Below are 21,049 nucleotides of genomic sequence, written 5' to 3'. Positions count from 1 at the left end.
CGGCCATGTTGCGGCGCACGCGTAATGTGGGCCCAGGGCGCCTGGTCCCCCGGAAGCGGAAGCAGCGGGTTGCTAAGACAGTTCCCGGAAGATGGCGGCGGCCGCTCCGGCTCCGGGCCCCGTGGACGAGCTGGTCTCTGCAGTCACGCTGTACCGGCGGCGGCCCCGGCTGCTGCACGGCACGGTGCTGCCGTTCGTGGCCGTGCTGTACCCGGCCTGGCTGTGGCTGTGGGGGCCCCGGGTCTGGGCCGCGTGGGTGGAGGCGGCGGCGGCGGCGGCGGCGGCGGAGGAGGAGGAGGCGGCGGCGGCAGGCTCAGGCTCAGGCTCAGGCTCAGGCTCAGGCTCAGGCCACGGCCCCCCCGAGGCCGCGCTGCTGGCGCTCGCCGCCATCGGGGTCGCGCACCTGCTCACCGCGCTCTCGGGGTTGTGGTCCGTCCACGCGCACTGCGCGCTCACTTGTGTCAGAGTGAGTCCCGGGCTCGGCGCGAGCAGGGAAGCGTTCGCGATCGCGGGGTGCCGTGGGTAAGGCCCTGGCGCCATGCACCGGCTGGGTGCCGCAGCCCGGGTGCCTGGTGCGGGCTGAGCCCCGCTCCTTTGCTGGGCTTTCCCAGGGCAGCCGGTCCCGTGGGCCGCCGAGCAGGCTCGGTGTTAGACTTGCTGGGGCCTACGGTGGAAAGCCAAAGCTCTGCTGGGCTGGACTGAAAATGGAGGTTCCGAGGCCTGTCTGGGGCTGGAGCTGAAGCCTGAGCGAGTGATCTTTGCGAGCCCACCGTTGTATGGGGCCTTGGCCCTGGCTGCTATGCTCTCAGGGCAGCTCTGGCCTTTATGTGCAGAAAAACAGTTCTTGGGATGGGGTGGGCTGCGTTGCTTTATACCGTATTGGGCAGGAAGGGCTCAGTAAAAGACTGAGAATCCATGACCTAGGGGAGGCTGTGAAGGCCAAAATACAACAGGAGTCTAAAAAAAAAAAAAGTCTGGGTAAGCTAATGAAGGGTTAACATAAGAACGGCCATACTGGGTCAGACCAAAGGTCTATCCAGCCCAGTATCCTGTCTGCTGACAGTGGCCAGTGCCAGGTGCCCCAGAGGAGGTGAACCGAAGACAATGATCAAGCTATTTGTCTCCTGCCATCTGTCTCCAGCCTTTGACTAAAGGCTAGGGGCACCATACTTTACCCTTGGCTAATAGCCGTTTATGGACCTTACCTCCAAAAATTTATCAAGCTCTATTTTAAACTCTGTTAGAGTGCTGGCCTGGCAAGGAGTTCCACAGGTTGACTGTGTGCTGTGTGAAGAAAAATTTTCTTTTATTAGTTTTGAACCTGCTACCCATTAATTTCGTTTGGTGTCTTCTAGTTCTTATATTATGGGAGCAAGTAAATAACTTTTCAATATTCACTTCCTCCACACCATTCATGATTTTATATACCTCTATCATATCGCCCCTCAATCTCGTCTTTTCTAGACTGAAAAGTCCCAGTCTCTCTAGCCTCTCCTCATATGGGACCCTTTCCAAACCCTTAATCATTTTAGTTGCCCTTTTCTGAACTTTTTCTAATGCCAGTATATCTTTTTTGAGGTGAGGAGACCACATCTGCACGCAGTACTCAAGATGTGTGCGTACCGTAGTTTTATAAAGGGGAAGTATGATATTCTTCATCTTATTTTCTATCCCTTTTTTAATAATTCCTAACATCCTATTTGCTTTACTGACTGCCGCTGCACACTGTGTGGATGTTTTCAGAGAACTATCCACTATAATTCCAAGATCCCTTTCCTGATCTGTTGTATCTAAATCTGCCCCCATCACATTGTATGTATAACTGGGGTTATTTTTCCCAATGTGCATTACCTTACACTTACCCACATTAAATTTCATTTGCCATTTTGCTGCCCAATCACTCAGTTTGCTGAGATCTTTTTGAAGTTCTCCCCAGTCTACTTTGGTTTTTGACTATTCTGAACAGCTTGGTATCATCTGCAAACTTTGCCACCTCACTGCTTACCCCTTTCTCTAGATCATTGATGAACAAGTTGAATGGGGTTGGTCCCAGGACTGACCCTTGGGGAACGCCACTAGTTACCCCCTTCCATTGTGAAAATTTACCATTTATTCCTACCCTTTGTTTCCTGTCTTTTAACCAGTTTCCAATCCATGAAAGGATCTTTCCCCCTATCCCTTGACCACCTAATTTACATAAGAGCCCGTGGTGAGGGACCTTGTCAAAGGCTTTCTGGAAATCTAAGTATATTATGTCCACTGGATCCCCCCGTCTGCACGTTTGTTAACCCCTTCAAAGAACTCTAATAGATTGGTAAGACACGACTCCCTCTACAGAAACCATGCTGACTTTTGCCCAACAAATCATGTTCTTCTACGTGTCTGACAATTTTATTCTTTGCTATTGTGTCTTCTAATTTGCCCGGTACTGACGTTAGACGTACCGGTCTGTAATTGCCAGGGTCTCCTCTAGAGCCCTTTTTAAAGGGTTCTGCCATTAATTGCTGTTAGCCAAGGTGGTCACCCCCATGATATCTGTGTCCCTGATTTTTCTGGCGGTCAGAAGCTGTGACAGGGTGATGGGGGATGACTCACTAGACAGCTGCATAGTAACAGAGAGATTATCATGTTAGTCTGTATTGTATCAAAACAAAAAAGCAGTCAAGTAGCACTTTAAAGACTAACAAAGTAATTTATTAGGTGATGAGCTTTTGTGGGATAGGCCAACTTCTTCAGATCAGAAGAAGTGGGTCTGTCCAATGAAAGCTCATCACCTAATAAATTATTTTGTTAGTCTTTAAAGTGCTACTTCACTGCTTTTCTGTTTTGATAGATAGCTGTGTGGGTCTCTTCATTTCTTCTGAGGCATCTGGTATAGATCTCTTTTGGAAAGCAGGATACTGAACTACCCAGACTGACCCAGTCCATTCTTATTATCTTCTATTATCATCTCCCTCCTTACTTGCCTTTAGTTTTCTTACTCTGGAATGGATCTGCCCACTGTCTTCAAGGCTCTGTGTAAGACCAGGCCCCCTTTGGTCTCTCTTGTCTTGTGGGGGCATTGGAATATCCATTTGGCTCTCTACAGAATATTGGGAGGCTGCTCTAGTGTCTTGAGCTTGGATATTTCCCCTTCCTTTGCTGCTAATGAGCTCTCTGCCGCTTCCAACTTCAACAGTGCTCTAATATTTTTGTGCTGTGTGTAAAGAATCTCTGAGAGGAGGAAACTATAGATGTGTAAAGTAACAATAATGGATGATACCACTTATTGAAGGGTCACCATGAATATCAATAACTATCCAGGAGGATTGCTTCCCAGATTCCCAGGTCAGAGGCAGCTGAGCATACATGGATACTCATTTACTGTGTGAGAGGGCAGTGGTTTAATAACCATATAGCAACACCGTGCTGCATTTTTAGACAGAAAGTGAAACAAAACAGGAAGGTGATTATTGGGATTATGAAACTTTCTTGTACAGAAATGTCCCTCCATTGAACCTTGACTAGCCAAGCTGGTCTGCTTTTATTTAAGTGCGTATGGCTGAGCTGGCCCTGCTTGCATGTGTGATAACTATTTTAGCACAAAAGGAGTTGCTTTATAATCAGTGAAATGCCCTGAGTGCAGCTTAGCTTTCTTTGCCAATTTTATTTGTTCCACCTGCTGCTGGGAAATGAGAGGTATGGTGGTAACTGGATTGGTTTGTTTATCTCACTTCATGTCAATTCCTGTAAACTGCCTGTATAGCTTTGGTGTCCAATGAGTCCTGAAGCAGTATAGTGGCTACTGCTCTAGAGGACTAACCACTTTATTCTGAGAATATATTTAGTGTCCAAGCCAACTAGCCACACTCAACCAGTCAAATAGCCACATGTAGCTGGTGGCTAGCATGTTGGACACCATGGCTGTAGTAGCTTCATTGTAGAAGCAGTTGCATGTCTAACTGCAAGTTGTCTTGGCAAGAAACATCAAGTACAGCTTCATTAACTAGTCTTCAGAGTAGTTGTCCTAGGTCTGTAACTATATCCTGTAGAGATGTTAATGGCTGAGTGGTAAGCCTCATCCTTAATGGTAGGGACTGGAGCATTCCCCCACCTTCCACTGACAGGGGGCTTCTCCAGCCCTGTGGGACCTGCTGTGGTTGGGAGCCCTCTAGCCTAACCAGAGCGGCCCTCATGCATGGCAGGTCTTGACTGGGAGTACTGTGGGCTTCCACCTTTGACTTATATGACTCAGTCACTGATGTCTCCCACCCAGTCATGTTGCAGCAATATTCCTCGATGGCACTGAAGATTCTTCTGCCCTTTGTGCTTTCCCTTTCATGTCATTTTGGTTGCTGTTTTTCGATGGTGAGATCTTGTTAGACTAAAAGGTCCAAAGTTTTGGTCAAACTGTGCAACTTGGTCCAGAGGAAAATGGGAAGAATAAAAGGGTTAAATATTCCTTCTCTTGGTTCTTTTTATTTATTTAAAAAAAAACAAAACCTTTTGCCACAGAATCTGATAGTGTCAGTTAAACTGCAAGAATGAAACTGAAAGTAGAGCATGCTCAATGATTTCATTGTAATGTGAGTGGGTTGTCTCAGTTGTCCATTCAGGGTGTTAGTCTGCTAACCTTTGATTAATTTGAGATGTGACATGGCAGAGTTTGAGATTTTTTCCCCATGTCAGGGGACAGAGTGTTCTGATGTGTTCAGACCTAAAATCTGAAGCTCACTGTAATGTGGAAAGCAGCATCTTAGAGCTTATATTATTAGATACCTTTTAGTATTAGATTTTTGTCTATTCACATGCTCTTCCAATATTGCTGAATATCAGCTGAGACAATTTACAAGCTTCATTATATTTTCACACATTGGCAGGTGGGAAAGCCCTATTGATTTCTATCTATTCCACTTTCCTGATCCTGGAGGAACAGGAAATGGTTCTCCAGTCCTTTACCTAGTTTGGCCAGCAGGGTGTCCATCACTCCCCCTGTAGCCTTATGCATCTCATAGTCAATCTCTCATTCTTAGCTTTCTGACAATCTGATGCCCATAAGGAACTGAAGATGCCATCAGGTTGTACCTTCCCATAGTCAGTTTTTTCTTTTTTGTCTGAAATCAAAACTCAGAAATTTGTGACAAAACTTGGAACCTGTTAACGAGTATAAAGACATCTAATACGATGAAGGGTCTTCTCCATCTGTCCTGCACTGAGAATCTTCATAGTTCCTCATAATGATCCTCTGTTCCTGTAGTGTCCCCGTGCCAGCGTCCTCAAATTTTTGATAGAATTCTGCTGCGATGTTTGCATGAATCTAGCTCAGTAGCTTTGAGCAGAAGGGAGATTGTTTGACATTGTTTGAATATGGCTTGTGATTTTTATTAGCATGGCAATGGTGGGTCTCTGGGAACAGGCTCTTATTTTTGGTGGGGTGGGGTGGGGTGGGACTTCCCATGTGTTCTTCATTTTAAAGCACCACCAGAGGTTTTCAGATATTGCAAAGGCATGTTCCAGTCACCGAAAACTCATAAGATTTCTGCAAACCCAAGTCTACTCCATCTTGTGAGGTGCCCAGCTGGTTAGACACAGGATGCATGTATAGGGCACATCACTAGAGTGCTCCAAGTGTGCTCTGATCTTCTGCAGTCAACTGAGAGCAATAACAGGTTTATGGGGAAGGGCTGAGATTGTATTCATGGTACTTGTTCCTTATTGGGCATCATTAGAGTAGTCTGAAGTGAAGGTCCTGGTTTGCTGAGCAGCTGTGTTGATCCAACCAAAGTCAATGGGACATTGAGTTTCTTGATCAAAACTGAGGAAGCTCTTGCAGCTAATTGTCTTTGTATTCAGAATCTCAGACAGTTCCCATTCCCTTTTCTGTCCTCTGCAGTATGTTGGCTTGAGTAAGTTCACCTAATTCCTCTGCCTCATGCTGTCTCTCCCCCTTGCTCTCCACATCCCTACAACCTCCAAAGAAATCTAGGAACTCAGTCTTTCTTTGGAAGCCAGGGTATAGTATATTTTTCACTGCAAGCATTGGTCTTTCCTGCATGGTTTTAAAATATCAATGCAAGGTCTGTATAATCCAGTAAATAGAGAGGAATGCTCTCTGCATTTGACTGTTGCTCACATTTTCTCCCACTGACTACATGTGAGTACTTTCTGGCTTCCACTAATGTTTAGGGTCTGTGACTTGCTTTGTAGAGTGTGTGTTTGCTTTGTGTTTTTTAGGAACCCAGTCCTAGGAAAGCCACACTAGCTAAAGTTGTGCCAACCCCAAATAATGGATCTGCAGAGCTTGTGCCACTCCATCGAGACCAGGTACAGACTTAAGACTCCAGCTCTTTATGAAAGCTGACAGCTACCTGGAAACTGCTATGATGCCCTTCTCCAACCTGCCTTTGAAATCCACTAATTTAGATTAAAACACCAGAGTTTGTCTGGAAGCCATCTGATATCCCTTACAGGCAGGGAATGAGAGGTTTAGCAAGTACAACATTTGTAACTAATACTTGTAGTCTCACAGATAATGTTTGGGACCAAAAGATTTGAATGTCCAGTTCAGTGTTTCCCAAAGTTTCGGCATCATGCCCCCTTTTGATTTTTGAGAAACCCTCACGCCCCACCATCCTCTTCTTAACCATCGTCCAACCACTCTTCAACAAAAAATTCAATTTGTAATTTAAAATAAACACAAAAGCTTGATATAAAAATGTTATTTAAAATTAAAAATAAGCTCAAATAATTTTTCTTGGCCCCTTGTGGTTGCCTGGTACAGCCCCAGCTGGCCGACTGCCTGAGCCCCATGCCAGGCTCCACAGCTGCCCGTGCCAGCCGCCCACCTGCTTGAGACCTGGACTGCCAGAGCTGCCTGCCCGAGCCCTACGCTGCAGGGGCCAGCCATCTGCTTGTCTGCCAGCCATCCACTTGCCTGCCAGCCGCCCAAGCCCCATGCTGCTGGGACCACCTGCCCACCCACCAGCCACCCACCCCAGCTGCGAGCCACCTGCCTGCCCAAGCCCCACACTGCCAGGGCCAGCTGCCCACTCACTCTCGCGAGCCTCCTGAGCCCTATGCTGCTAGGGCCAGCCACCCGCTCACCAGGCTGAGCCGCCCAAACCACACACTGCTGGGGCCAGCCGCCCAAGCCCTGCTCTGCCAGAGCCAGCCTCCTGAGCCCCACAAGTCCCACAAGGTGGCCAGCCACCCGAGCCCCACATGCCCTGTGAGCTGCCCACCGAGCCCCTCCCCTACCTTTCCACAAAGGCAGGCACCTCCATCCCCACATCTAACCCCATCCTCCTCCTTCCCCCCCCTGCCCCCAACCCACACTCACTCACATTTGTAGAAGGCAGCTAGCTCCACCTGGGTCTTTGCCAGCTGCCTGATTTTTACCCATTTAGAGTGGCAAGGGCTGAGAGCTGGAAGCAAAGGCTGGATCTTTCTTCAGGTGGGGGGAATGATTGGGGAGGGGCTGGGTTGCCTTGCCCCCCCCGGGAATTTCTTCACATCCCCCAGTTTGGGAAACCAGGGTCCAGTTGGTCCCGTCTAATCAACCCTTCACAGCCAGTGCAGGGACTGTTGCTTATGCATCTGAACCGCCATGCTCTGAGTGTCCCTAATATGGGACTACCCATTATTCAGACACTGTTGGGAGGGGCAGGAAGCTGCCTTCACCCCTCGCCCCACCCGCCCACCACCACCTAGGAAGAAACAGGACAGTGAAGCACTTCATAGGCTAGTGGTGGGGAGCAGTGATTGGAAGAGGTAGGTGGTGAAGTGCTAGTTAAGTACCCCCTCCCCCAATTTCCCTCACACACCCTCTCTCCATGGTCCATAAAAACTTCTCAATCCGGTGTACTTGTTTCCCAGGGTTGCCAGATTAAAAAGCTTCAAGTGTAGTATGTGAAATGATATAGCCCTTCTGTAAGGACCCTTGGATGTGAAAGTTTAAGTGCTCTCCCCTTCTGCATAATCTCTGCAGGGAGAAGATGGGCGGGAAGCCCTTTCCTTTGAGTTTCAGAAAATTAAGTACTCTTATGAGGTCGATGACAGGAAACAGTTTCTCCCTGTGGCTTTCCCTGTGGAGCACCCTCTCAGCTATTACCAGAATGCCCGAGGCTACCAGGAAGACAGAGAGATTCGAATGGCTGAGAAGAAATACGGCACAAACAAGTGAGCATTCGGGAGGAGCTGGGCCTTCTAGAAATTATAAGCATCAAACTGTTTCTGGATAACATTCAGTAACAGGATTTCAGGGAGAGAGGTGTTCCAGGCACTGGATTTGAATGTCCTTGCTCCGTATTATCAGGTTTTGGAGCCCTGAGTCCCCTGGAGGAAGGAGATAGCTATTTCATAGAACAGCATCGAGTCTGCGGTTAACCCTTGAAAGGGCCTTGGTTACAGATTCAAATTCCTTCCATCTCAGAGTAAATGAAAATAAGGGGAAGATGTTCTGGTACAAGTCGGAACAAAGACTCCTTTTTGTACTCCGGGAAATGCAGTAGCTTTTGAGTTTGAATGGTGCTGCAAGGTCTGTACACCAAGATTAATGAGGATTTGATTCTTTTCCAGAGCAGAAATGGTGGTGCCAGAATTCTTGGAGCTTTTTAAAGAGAGAGCCACAGCCCCTTTCTTTGTCTTTCAGGTAATTAAAAGCTGTAACTCTTGTCCACAGGGTGCAAAGAAGAGAATTCCCTCCAGTCTTCGCTTGGGAATCTGCAATTGGCTAGCTGCTTCCAAAAGCCAAAAATGCACCATTTATATATTGCACTGTCTGTGGTAGCTGACTGCTGTGGGGGAGACTTTATGACAAGGAAGATAGGGGTTGACATCTTTGGTCAGTCATAGCTGAAAGTTGTTACTGTCCAATGTGTGGTGGATACTATTCCAGTTCTCATCATAGTTGACATCAAGTGCTCCTTTTGCTGATAGCCCCAGTAGAGAGGCCAAAGGCAGAGGCCAGAAAACTGGGTCAGGGCAGAAGTGCATTAGCAAAGAAGCACTTGGAGGAGGTGTTTCCCTTGTCACTGTCCTGTGGAGAATGAAGGAATTAGTCACCAGCAAGCCAGCACTCTTCACTAGTTCTTTTTAAAATAAAGGAAAACATAATAAAGTCTTTTTACTCCTGTTGAGCTGTCTTAGTGACATTCTAGTGTCCAAGCAGCTGTATAGTAGAAGACACACTGATCTGTTGGTGGGCTTGACTTCTCAGGGAAACGTTAACTTCTTTATGGGGTAAGTGCTGGAGTGGCTTCCATATCTATTTCCTCCAGGTGTTCTGTGTGGGTCTCTGGTGCCTGGATGAATATTGGTACTATAGTGTCTTCACTCTGTCCATGTTGGTGGCATTTGAAGCTTCTCTGGTCCAACAACAAATGCGAAATATGTCAGAGATTCGAAAAATGGGCAACAAGCCATACATGATTCAGGTGAGTGAGAGCGGAGGAATGATGGTCAGAAGGTTGGCACTGAGAAATTGGGCAGTTTAGCATAGAGTCCGAAAGCATGTGAGGCCCTTCAGACATGGCCTGTTGGGGGAAAAAAAAAAAAAAAAAAAAAAAAAAAAGCAGTGTTTACACTCTAAAGGGGCCTAACCTTGGTAAGGGAGCAACACGATTTTCCTATTTCCTTTTTTCTTACGTCTGGTTTGCCTTTTGTCGGTCTATTGCCTTTGCACGCACTTGTTTAACTCTGAAGTTCTTCCAAGGCTTTGTCCACTTCCTTTGAATCATTTTAACCTTTCTAAAGTTCGGCTTTATTTAAAAAAAAAAAAAAAATGACTGTCACGTGTGTAGGCTCAGCATAGGGAAAAATGATTCATTGTGAACAGTTCCAGAAGAGCCCTGCTCAGACTGGAGCCCCAGAATTTGGTCTCCTCTTCCTTCAATACTTTCTTTTCCTCATATCTGTTTGGAAATTGCATGTGATTTTTGTGTATTGCGTAACTATAATATTATATGTATAAAAATGTAGACAGACATGGTCACGGAGTAAGAACCCACAGGAATAAAATACTCTGTGCTCAAGGAAGGAAAGAGACTTCCATGGGGTAGTAATAAATGGGGAATGACAGTTTGGAAAAAATAGCAAATGCAGGGAAGGTTTGTGGACAGCTGGGTTATTTCTAAGGGGAGACCATTTGTGCAGATTCCCCATTTATGTGGGTAACTGGGCTTTTGTTGTATCTCACTTTCTCTCCTTTGGCATGGTTTTCTAGGACCATTCCCCATGTATCTGAGTGCTCTTTGTCTCGCTGCTTTTGTTCTGCAGGTGTACAGGAACCGGAAGTGGCGTCCCATTTCCAGTGATGAGATTATTGCAGGAGATATTGTTTCCATTGGTAACAACCTACATGTTTAACAGAAGAGCCCTTATAAAATCGAAGCACTTTCACGTGCATGTATTGACTGAGATTACATTGAAAATTCAATCCAGTTGCTGTCTTTAAATGCTCATAATTCTAACATAGAATTGCTAATTGCCCATGGATGGTTGAAGACTCGCAGGTCTGAGAGAGCCTCAACTCAAGTTCCAGTCCCACAGATTTCAAACTTTATTCTACAAGATTGAAATCTAAATATTAGGAATAAAATCAGCCACAGGTGCTCTGCTGCACATCAGTGGTTCTAAGAGTGGAAAGTTCCATCTGAAAGCTGAAGATTAGGATGGAGGATGAGGGAGAACAGGATGCTGTGTCCTCCCTTACAAACTTTTTTTTTTTTTTTGAGATTACATTGCCCCAGGAGTGCTAGTCTCCAAAGCTTGAGTAGCAGTAAGAATTGTGCTTCGTTACTTTTAAATCTTTCAGTGCGATGTGCAGCTTTTATGACACTTCTGGTCCATATCAAAGTTTGTGTTTTGGTGAAGGTCATGGGGGAGATTTGGAAACTTGATAGTGTGACTTGCCCTTAGAAACCCTCCACATCTCAGCCAAAGAACTGAGCCACTTCTAAACCGCACTTCCTTGCTTTCAGGCCGATCTCCCCATGAGAATCTAGTGCCATGTGACGTGCTGTTGCTCCGTGGAAGGTGCATCGTAGATGAAGCCATGCTGACTGGAGAGTCTGTGCCTCAGATGAAGGTATGAAACTAGTCCTCAGTAATGCTTGTCATATCTTCGTCGTTCATAAACTGAGTTTCATTCCAGCCACTGTAGCAGCTGAACTGCGTGGGGTTTATAGGTATTGATCAATCTTTGTGTAAACTCTGGTCCACAAAATCCAGATCTTTTGGCATATTCTTCAACCCCCGTAGCTTGGACTGATGATATAGTAAAGGAGAAACAGAATGTCTGTTGTGCCTGGCTGCAACTGTGGCCTGTAGGGTTGGATTGCAGTGTGTGGGCACAGCACAGCACTCCCCCACATTCCCAAGTCTGCTTTGACTGGGCAGATGGGAGGGAAGAGCACAGAGATTCAAACCCAGGGACTCTCCCTTATGTCTGTTCCAGGGTGTGATTTAAACTTGATCAAATAACGTTTTGAATAGCCTCTCTGCTGAGACTGCTGGGCCAAGTGGGAATGAACCCTCAGACACTGAGTCTCATGGGCCACAGGCTCTGAGCTAGGACAAAGCAGGAACTAACTGTCCTGTTCAAATCCAGAGTCAGTTTCTGCAGGCTGCCCACCGGGTGGCTGAGAGTGCCTCATGGCGATGGCTTGTAAAGGAGTGTTATGAATCCAGTTGGTGGCAGTGAACTGCAAACAAACCCTGCTTCTCTTGAGTCCTGAAATCTCTTCTTCAGGAGCCCATTGAGGATCTTGATCCAGAGCATGTCCTGGACATGCAGCTCGATGCCAGACTGCACATCGTTTTTGGGGGGACAAAGGTCGTGCAGCACATTCCCCCACAGAAAGCCAGCACTGGACTGAAACGTATGTATGTGCCAAGCAGCAGGTGCTGGTTGATGGAATGCCGTGGCCTGGCCTGATCCTTTTAAACAATATAACTCTTTGGCAGAGGGGCTGCGTTTGTCATCTTGCTCCATCCTGATAGGTAGCAGCTTAAATTCAGTGTTAAAATAAGTCTTTTGCTGAAGACAGGCTTTTTCTCATGCACGCTGAGAGGAGTGTGCTGCCCCAATTTAGTTCTAGCTATAATGTGTCTATAAAAATATCTCTGCTGAGCTTTATGCTGTTACTGCTCTTGTTCCAGCTGTTGATAATGGATGTGTGGCATATGTTCTGAGGACTGGCTTCAACACATCTCAGGTAAGAAGTGCATGAGAGAACACCCATTTCTGTTCTTTTTATGGGAGGCCATTGTAATCAATTGCTGGAAAGAAGTTCAGATCAGTGTAACAATTATTCACCTGTTTGGAACAGGAGAACATTAGGTTAGTTCTTGGAATTCCTTTGTCATGGGTGGCTAGCTGGAATGGTCTAGAAGACAGAATACAGATTTCTGATTCAGGACTCCTGGGTTCTAATCCTGAGTGCCATTGAGTCACTAGGAGTAAGACACTCTATAGTAACAGTTACTGCCCCGGGTGATGTAATCAGGGACAAGTACAAAAGAACTTTTAAAAATCTAATTGGTAAAAAGTCAAGGCTGCTTAAATAAAGAGCAGTGAGAGACACTCTTAACTGATCTACAGCTTGTTAGCATGTTAAACTAACGTGGTGGCCCCAGTGAAAGGAATGCATCCCATGCTGTGGTAACAGAGCAAAAATGCAGGCCATCCTCATTTGATACATTTGTCATGTATTTCACAAGAAACTACATTGTGTGCTGCAGAACTAGCCATTTGCATTGAAAGCAGTTATTCTCTTAGGGCAAGCTGCTGCGAACAATCCTCTTTGGGGTGAAGAGAGTGACAGCTAACAACTTGGAGACCTTTATTTTCATTCTTTTTCTTCTGGTGTTTGCCATTGCTGCTGCAGCATATGTGTGGATCGAAGGTGAGCACTCTTAATTCTTCTTCCTAGGAGTTAGCTTTTGCCAAGAATGGAGGCTGAGAAGAGGCCTGGCAGCTGAAGAAGCTAGGCTGGTTCTATGTATGGGTGTGAGCCAGGGACTCTCTCTCCATTTTTTGTCTTCCACATGTGCCACTCATATGTGCCTCTGCTGTGTGCATCTTGTCCTTGTGGGGCACCTTGTCTGGAGCAGAGGGGCAGCCTGTCACAGGTTTTATTTTGTAGGCACCAAAGACCCCAGCAGGAATCGATACAAACTCTTTCTGGAATGCACTTTAATATTGACTTCAGTTGTTCCACCTGAACTTCCCATTGAACTCTCTCTGGCTGTCAACACCTCCCTTATTGCCCTGGCCAAGCTCTGTAAGTACTAAGCCCAGAAATAGAAATAAAAACAGACTATGTGTTCTGGTGTCTGGTATCCGGGAACAGCAGCACTTGACCATGTAAAATGTGTGAATTTGTGGGCTTTTGTACACCTTAGCAACCTCCTCTCTCTAAGTGGTGGTGACTGGGTTGGGTCCCATGCCCAGCCGGATGGCTGTATACGCTGCATGTTTGCAACATTCCTGTGTCACCCAAAGCTGGGAGCTTTCTCTCAGGGAGGCGTAGAGAATGTTTTGCAACTTTGAAAAAGCTCCTAAGTAGGTACATGGGGAAACAGGCTTTCATTCAAAACCCCATGTTCAGTTGCACTGACCCATAGGAATGGGTGCCTGCCTAAAGAGCTAGCAGGGTAAATGGCCTTCAAACTTGTCGTTGCTCTTCTGTATCCCCATGGGGTTAAATCTGACTTTACATTCCACGAGCTATAGTGGAGGGCCTTTAGAGGCCACAAAATGAATTGTGGCCGAGTGCCATGGTTTTTGGCTTGTATGTTGTCGGAAAGATGAGCACCTCAGCACCTCCTCGCTGCATCTCCATGAACATGACAGAGTCCTATCTCCTCTCTTTCAGATGTGTACTGTACAGAACCTTTCCGAATCCCATTTGCTGGGAAAGTTCAGGTTTGCTGCTTTGACAAAACTGGCACCCTCACTAGTGACCACCTGGTGGTAAGAGGTGTGGCTGGGCTCAGGTAAGCCATGGGATGAGTTTTCATAGGCAATGTTAAGCATATTGGGCTGTTGGCTATGTGTGTGGTGGGGGGTTCACCTGCCTTTTTATCATCTGGTAATGGCCCCTGTCAGACCTGGGATACATGACAGAGTGGGCCAGTGATCCAACATAACAAATCCTGCATAGCCAAGTAATCGGATGTGGGTGACATTTAAACAAGGGAGCCTCCAGCCCCAGGGAGATTTTGCCTCAGCTGGAGGTGAAGTGTCAGCTGCCTGGCAAAGACGGGGTGAATTCACAGTAGTGAAGGAACTGAGCCAGAAGGGGGTCTAGGCTAGGGGAAGGGACTCCTTCAGGTTCTCTGACTATGGTATTATTCAGCTGTTAGCAGCACCAGAACTCCTGAACTTGGCTCTTCATTTGTGAGTTCATAAATTGGTTCTTAATTATTACAACCATCTTCCTGTCTGCACAGGTGTTCAGCCCCCACCCTGGTGAGCTGTGCTCAGTGCCAGAGGTCTTCATAGAAACCCCCTCAAGGTTTATTTTATTTTAAGTTTCTGACCCCCACCCAGGATCATGGGAATGTTGTGAGTTGTAACTGAAGAACCCAAAGTCCCCATATGTGGCAAATAAAAATATAAAATCGCTACAAACAAAACCTTTCAAGAGGTTGGAGTAGTCACTTAGAATAAACAACATCCAGGTGAGCGAGGATGAGTGGTACTCATACCCTTTAATGAAAGGGGTTACAGTGAATGTCAAATGCAGCTCCTGCAAACTGCAAACACTTGTGATTTTGTGCCCATTTACTCTCAGGCTTATGAACAGTGGTTTAAAACATCTTTTTCTGGGAGTCTAACTGGCAACAGCGAGGGTGTGTTCCACCTATTGCGTATCATGGAGAGGGGAGAACAGTTTAGAATGATGTCTTGAACTAGAAAAAACATTTTTTTTGGAGGATGCACATGAATATAATCTAGGTGCAATCCACATCTGTGTGAGTGGACCTAGACAGCCACATAGACAGGCTGGCGTGTTCCACATCTGTGTGAGCAGTTATGTTCCCTCTGAGCTGTGCAGTCATAGTTCAAGTGCTGTGCAGAACTGTGTGCATCTGGTGGCAGCATGTGTTCAGGTGTCCCTCCCCTTGCTGCTTTGCCAACATGTTGCTTCTGCAGCTGCTCCCAGAACCCTCCTGCTAGCTGTGCTGTGCAGCAGGGAGAGGAGAGTGCTGATTTCAGGATATCCCTCTCTTCCCACCCTGTACCTCATCTCCACAGAGCAGGACAGAGGGGACAGAGCTCAGGACTCTGGCAGGAGAGAGGTTTGAGCTCCTCCAGGCGGAGAGCAACTTTCTTAAAGGGAAAGCGTGGTCTTGGAGACTTTTTTGTAGTGCACACGCTCTCTTACTCACACCCACAGTCTCTCCTTCTCCCCATTGCACATGTGCTCCATCTCTGCAGAGCAGGGCAGAGAACAGGGCTTAGGACTCTGAGCAGGAGAGAGCTACTGAGGTTGAACAGACCTTCCAGGTGGTGAATGCCTTAGAGACCACTGTCTCTGAGACTTCCCCAGCAGCCTCCATGTCCATGTGCGCACTCAGTTTCTCTCACTCACACACAGATATCCACTCATTCTCTCCCTTCCTACCCCCTCTGCACATACCCCATCTCTGCAGAGCAGGGCTAGGGGAGAGGGCTCAGTCAGGAGCAGGTGAACTTTCAGGATTGCCTTAGAGAGCACACATGGTGTCTCTCAGAAACTTCCTCACAACCAGCACTTATGCTGTCTGTGTGTATCTCTCTCTCACACATGTGGACACACAATCTATATGTCTCTTGTGCACACTCTGTCACACTTCTCTCCCAACACAGGCTTGTTTTATTGTTACTTCTGGGTACTTCCTGCAGTGCGCATATATTCTCTGTATTCTTTGTTATTTTAGTTTTTTGACTCATCTGTGCATTTCAGAATTTTTATTTCTCTTACAATTAAACTTAATTCCTTGACTAGTGAGTTGTAAAATGACTAGCCTGTCCTGGCTGGGGTAATTATCCCTATGCGGGTCCACATGTTACATGGGCATTCAGTTGCCTTGATTATCACTTGTTGGGTGCTCCAGTTAAGGCCAGTCCTTTGAGGAATCTGCTTAATTGGAATTGCTCATGAGGCTGTGACTGTAGTTGCAACTTTGAGAAACTGTCGCCCTGGGACAGCTTTCATTTTGTCAGGAGAAGCTCTAACTGTTTAGGACACTGGAACGGGAAATATTTGCTAGGAGAAATTGTAGAACATGTATGGCTTTGGCAGCCCATCCAAGCCTATTAACATTGTCTCTCTCCAATGCAGGGATGGGAAGGAAGTGACACCAGTGTCAGAAATTCCTATAGAAACCCACCGAGTAATCGCTACCTGCCATTCGTTGGTCCAGCTAGATGATGGAACATTGGTGGGAGATCCGTTAGAGAAAGCAATGCTGATGGCTGTGGATTGGGCTCTGACCAAAGGTACTGGCCCCAGAGTGAGTGAGTTTGTGTATGTGGTGGGGGACGGAAGGAGGGAATCTGTCATCTCCACCTAGCCCAAGATCTGCTGTGCCCCATTCCGAAGCCCCACTCTGCTCATTCCATCCCCCCTCTGGTGCTCACTGTCCTCGTTAACTTTCATTGCACTGGGGCAGGGGTTTGGCTCTGAGAGAGGGGTCAGGGCTAGGGTTTGGGGTGCAGCTTCTTGCCTGGCAGTATTTACCACGTGCAGCTGTGGGTTGCTGGCACAGTGAGCCTCTGTTTGTTTGTCAGAGGCTGGAAATGGGTGATGGGAGGGATGGCTTCATGATTATCTGTTCTGTTCACTCCCTCTGGGACATCTGGCATTGGTTACTGTCAGCAGACGGGCACAGGGCTGGCTGGACCTTTGGCCTGACCCAGTGTGGCCATTCTGATGAGGCTAAGGCAGGCTGCCAGCCTGCTCCCAAAAGGGGCCAGCTTGCACCTGAGGGTTGGGGGGGCACAACACTCTGAGCACTCCCCATCTTTGCTGGCACCACTCCCTGTTCCCAGCCAATGGGGGCTGTGAGGTGGAACTTGCAAGCAGGAGGGGCGTAGGCCCTGCCCTCTTCCCCTCCTACCCCTCCATGGGGCTGTGCTGGCCACTTCCCAGAGTTGTGTGGGGCTTGGGCACCTGCTGCACCACCAGAAATCGCAGTTGACTTGGAGTGTCCCCAGAATCAACCAGTCAATTGCCGTTGACCTATTGGTCACCACTGATGTAGCTGTAAGTGATGATAAAGCTGGTCTTCTCAGTTCCTTTCCTGTGGGTGACATTCCCGCCTCCCATTCCCTGCTCCTCCTGCATGCTCATGTGGGCTTTGTAGTAATCCTCTGCATGGGGTGAGCTTTGCCTGACATAACTCTCAGGAGCAGGGCTGGTGACAGACTTTGCAGGGCCCTGGGGAATGTGGAGGAGGAGCGGGGACTTGGTTCTGGGATTCCCGGAAGGGGTGGAGCTAGGGGCAGCCAGCCTGCACTATGCTGCACAGAGCTCTGGCAGTGACATAAAAGGCCCTGTGCTCCAGCCACTGCTGCAGTACCAATAGTCCAGACTCCCTTCTAAGTTGCTGGGTCCCATGGCAAGTTTGCCTTCCCCCCATTGGCAGCCCTGCTCAGGAATGCTGTGGCACTTCAATGGGAATGCTGCCAGAGACCTTGCACAGGGTTTTCTGCAGGGACAGTCTGCATACACAGACAGTTAAAGGGCACTCATGCTAGCTCGATGAGAACTAGTATAGCTGCATTAGCATGGTCCTGTGGGGTGCAGGTGGGTTGCACTTGGCATGGCTAAGCTGTGCTTCCACAGCTATGCTGTTTAGACTTGTGTTAACATGGGTATGCGAGCTGGGAATCGCACCCAGCTCCCAGTGTAGACGTAGCTTAAATCTAGAAATCCATCTTCGTGCTGCAGAAGTGGTGTGCTCAGAAGACAGCTCTATTCCAATCCAGGCAGTTCCATCCCTGAGTCAGTGAGACCAGAAATTCAGTTGCCGTCATGGGGCAAGGCTTGGCCTGGGGGGCAGAGGCTTGTGTTTTCTTGGTGAGTGACTCACTCCTGGGTGCCAAGAGACGTGATGCTGCTTGCGATGCTGAGAAACCTTTCAGGATTTCCCGATCTGTTTGTTTCCAGATGAGAAAGTTTTCCCCAGAAGTATTAAAACTCAGGGACTGAAAATTCACCAGCGCTTTCATTTTGCCAGTGCCCTGAAAAGAATGTCCGTCTTGGCCTCATATGAGAAGATTGGCGTGACTGATCTCTGTTACATTGCAGCTGTGAAAGGGGCCCCAGAGACCCTGCACACAATGGTGAGCACAGCATACACAGGGAATGGGCCTGCAAGATGGGTCTTAAAATGGGAATCAGTTCATTGGGTCCCCATTGGCTTGCCTGGGTTCGCATGACTCTGTCCTCATAAGTCTAAAACGTGAGTTGTCCTGAAAATGGGCTCATATGCCCCCCTCCTTGCCCAAAACAGTCTCCATTGCAAAGACTCGATTAAAGCTAAGGGGCAGCTCAGTGTCTGTTCTCAGTCACGTTGTGCTGCTCTCATGCCTGCTGGACTGAAAGATGGCAGAAGGGTGAAAATCAGGTACAGGTGCTCTCCTGCCCTCAGTGGGGATATCTGCTGCTCCTCTGAGCTCACGCTTGCCTCGCTCTTGGTGCTGGCAGGAAGGCTGTTCTGCATAACAGTGTGTTGAATATAAAACACTGTATCTTAGAATCATAGAACACTAGAACTGGAAGGGAACTCAAGAGGTTATTGAGTCCAGTGCCCTGTCCTCTTGGGAAGACCAAACGCCATCTAGATCAGCGGTTCCCAACCTTTTCCAGACGGACCCATTCTAACAATTCAAGAAGACGTGGCAACCCAAGGCAATTCAAAAGCGGGAGGGAAAGTGGGGAGATCAGGGCCATAACTAGCTAATTTTGTGCCTGACACAAGAATATAAAACTGTACCCCCTCATGTTTATATATTCTTAATAGCTATTTCATAGAAAAGGGGAAATACATTAATAAAATAATACTTTATTTACTATAGTTAGAGTTGTGGTGGTGTAAAGACACTCGTCTCCAAACTGCTCCCCCAGCTTAAACTCCACAATCAGGGGCTTGGGAAGTCACACTCAGTGGGTAGAGGGGGCTTAGGGGAGTTGCGCTCAGAGGCTGGAGATGGCTAGAGCGGGCTAGGGGAGTCACTCAGAGGCTAGGACTCACTCGAGCTGCAGGGGGCTAGGGGAGTCACACATGGGCTAGGGGAGTCACACAGAATTGTATTAAGTTCATGGAGGAAGTAGGACAGAAGGATGATGTCAAGGTCACTTTCTCCCAAGCTACCTTCCATTTTCAAATTCTCAACGCGTTCCTCCCTATCTGTTAAAATCAGATCTCGAACTGCTCCCCTCCAGTAGTTTTTTCCACCTTCTGAAATAAAAAGCTGTCATCCATGCAGTCCATAAACCTTCTGGATATTCTGTGCCTCGCTGTATTAGTTTCCCAACATATGTCTGGATAGTTGAAGTCCCTCATCACCACCAAGTCCTGTGTTTTGGATAATTTTGTTAATTGTTTAGAGAGTCTCATCCACCTCTTCTTCCATGGGCAGGTGGTCTGTAGTAGACCCCTATCACAACCTCAACATTGTTTTTTACCCCTTTTAACTTAACCCAGAGACCCTCAACTTGTCTGTCTCCTGCATCCATCTCCACCTCAGTCCAGGTGGGTGCATTTTTGATATATAAGGCAACAGCTCCTCCCTGTTTACCATGCCTATCCTTCCTGAGTAAGTTGTTCCCTTCTATACCAATATTCCAGTCATGCGTATTATCCCACCAAGTTTCTGTGATACCAATTATATTAGAGTTGTTTGTTTATTAGAATCTCAAGTTCATCCTGCTAATTACCCATACTTCTTGCATTTGTATACAGGCATCTAAAATACTGATTTGCTTTTGCCTCCCAGTTCCGCCTAGTCCCTCTTTTTTCTCTGCTTATTATAGACTATGATCCATCCCATTTTCAACCCAGCTCCCAGGCACACAATCCCAACTGCCACAGTAACTGAAACTGAAATCACCTGCACTCAGAAATCAAAACGTGAACAGTCAGGCAAACTCAACGCTGTAGTTTGGGATATAGTTTTTTGTGTAAAAGCTCTAGACAATGCAAAAATGGAACTAGCTCCCCTCTTAAGTCCTCTGAACTCTCTTCTCAAAACTCCCTCCTGTTTGCAATCACCTGTTCGCAAGCTCCCTTGGGTGCTTACTAGCAGGCTTGGTAGGCTCTGGCCTTCCTGATTGGTAGCCCTGACCCCTGGCTACGGCTTGACCGATGAGCACAGAGTTCTAGATTTCAAGCCCTAACTGGCAGCCTCAGCACACGGTCTTTCAAACAAACAGTTCAGCACACGCATGCACACACACACACAGGCAAACCAGCCCAGTACACAGTCACAAGTAACTCTCAAGTACACGCGCGTGCGTGCACTCTGGACAGCCACTTACCCTGAGGTCTTGTCATCTGCTCCTCCAACTGGAGAGCACCCTTCCCAAAACTCCCTCCTGTTTGCAATAACCTGTATATGGTGTTTAACACAATGATCCCCTCCTTTCCCATCCCGTTTTCTGCAGTTCTCTCAGTGCCCGAGTGGCTACCATGCCATGCACACAGAAATATCACGGGAAGGAGCGAGGGTGCTTGCCCTTGGCTACAAAGAGCTGGGACACCTCACCCACCAGCAGGTATGCTTGGCTCCATCTAGCAGGGCTGCACCTCACGGCTTGAAGTGCTAGTACTAACCCAAATATGTGATGTCCATCCTCAGCACCCCACCCTACAGATTGTTGCAGCCCCGCTGGCTTCAGGCCTGGGCCCTAAATTCAGAGCACGCACCCAAAGGGAGATGCCCGAACAAGGGTGTGGCGCAGACAGTTCATGAGGAGACAATTGTCGTAAGCCACAGATGAACCTGTAACTGTTTGGGGTTTGTTTATCCCTGAATCCTCTTGATTTTTATTGTATCTGTTAATTTTCTTGTTAA

General features: G+C 47.5%; 1 protein-coding gene across 3 annotated transcripts in view; it reads left to right on the top strand.

Moving 5' to 3' along the window:
* Positions 1 to 91: 91 nt before the first annotated feature.
* ATP13A1 (ATPase 13A1) overlaps positions 92 to 21,049 on the top strand; it is a 34,300-nt gene continuing 13,342 nt past the window's right edge. For 2 of the 3 annotated variants that reach the window (XR_012642830.1, XM_074980337.1), the window contains exons 1-15: positions 92 to 466; positions 6,214 to 6,303; positions 7,967 to 8,157; positions 8,557 to 8,629; positions 9,258 to 9,413; positions 10,255 to 10,324; positions 10,959 to 11,065; positions 11,729 to 11,858; positions 12,139 to 12,194; positions 12,758 to 12,884; positions 13,125 to 13,262; positions 13,857 to 13,977; positions 16,311 to 16,468; positions 18,141 to 18,316; positions 20,640 to 20,750. Coding sequence is in view for 2 of the 3 variants with exons in the window: in XM_074980337.1 (XP_074836438.1) it covers positions 92 to 466; positions 6,214 to 6,303; positions 7,967 to 8,157; positions 8,557 to 8,629; positions 9,258 to 9,413; positions 10,255 to 10,324; positions 10,959 to 11,065; positions 11,729 to 11,858; positions 12,139 to 12,194; positions 12,758 to 12,884; positions 13,125 to 13,262; positions 13,857 to 13,977; positions 16,311 to 16,468; positions 18,141 to 18,316; positions 20,640 to 20,750 (2,079 nt within the window). In the remaining variant the exon portion in view is untranslated. The remainder of the gene's footprint in view (positions 467 to 6,213; positions 6,304 to 7,966; positions 8,158 to 8,556; positions 8,630 to 9,257; positions 9,414 to 10,254; positions 10,325 to 10,958; positions 11,066 to 11,728; positions 11,859 to 12,138; positions 12,195 to 12,757; positions 12,885 to 13,124; positions 13,263 to 13,856; positions 13,978 to 16,310; positions 16,469 to 18,140; positions 18,317 to 20,639; positions 20,751 to 21,049) is intronic. The other variant, XM_074980338.1, reaches the window with a different exon arrangement.

The sequence above is a fragment of the Carettochelys insculpta genome, chromosome 29 (genome assembly GCF_033958435.1).
Source record: "Carettochelys insculpta isolate YL-2023 chromosome 29, ASM3395843v1, whole genome shotgun sequence".
In the NCBI taxonomy this organism is placed as follows: Eukaryota; Metazoa; Chordata; order Testudines; family Carettochelyidae; genus Carettochelys; species Carettochelys insculpta.
This window is presented reverse-complemented; position numbering and strand designations above follow the sequence as displayed.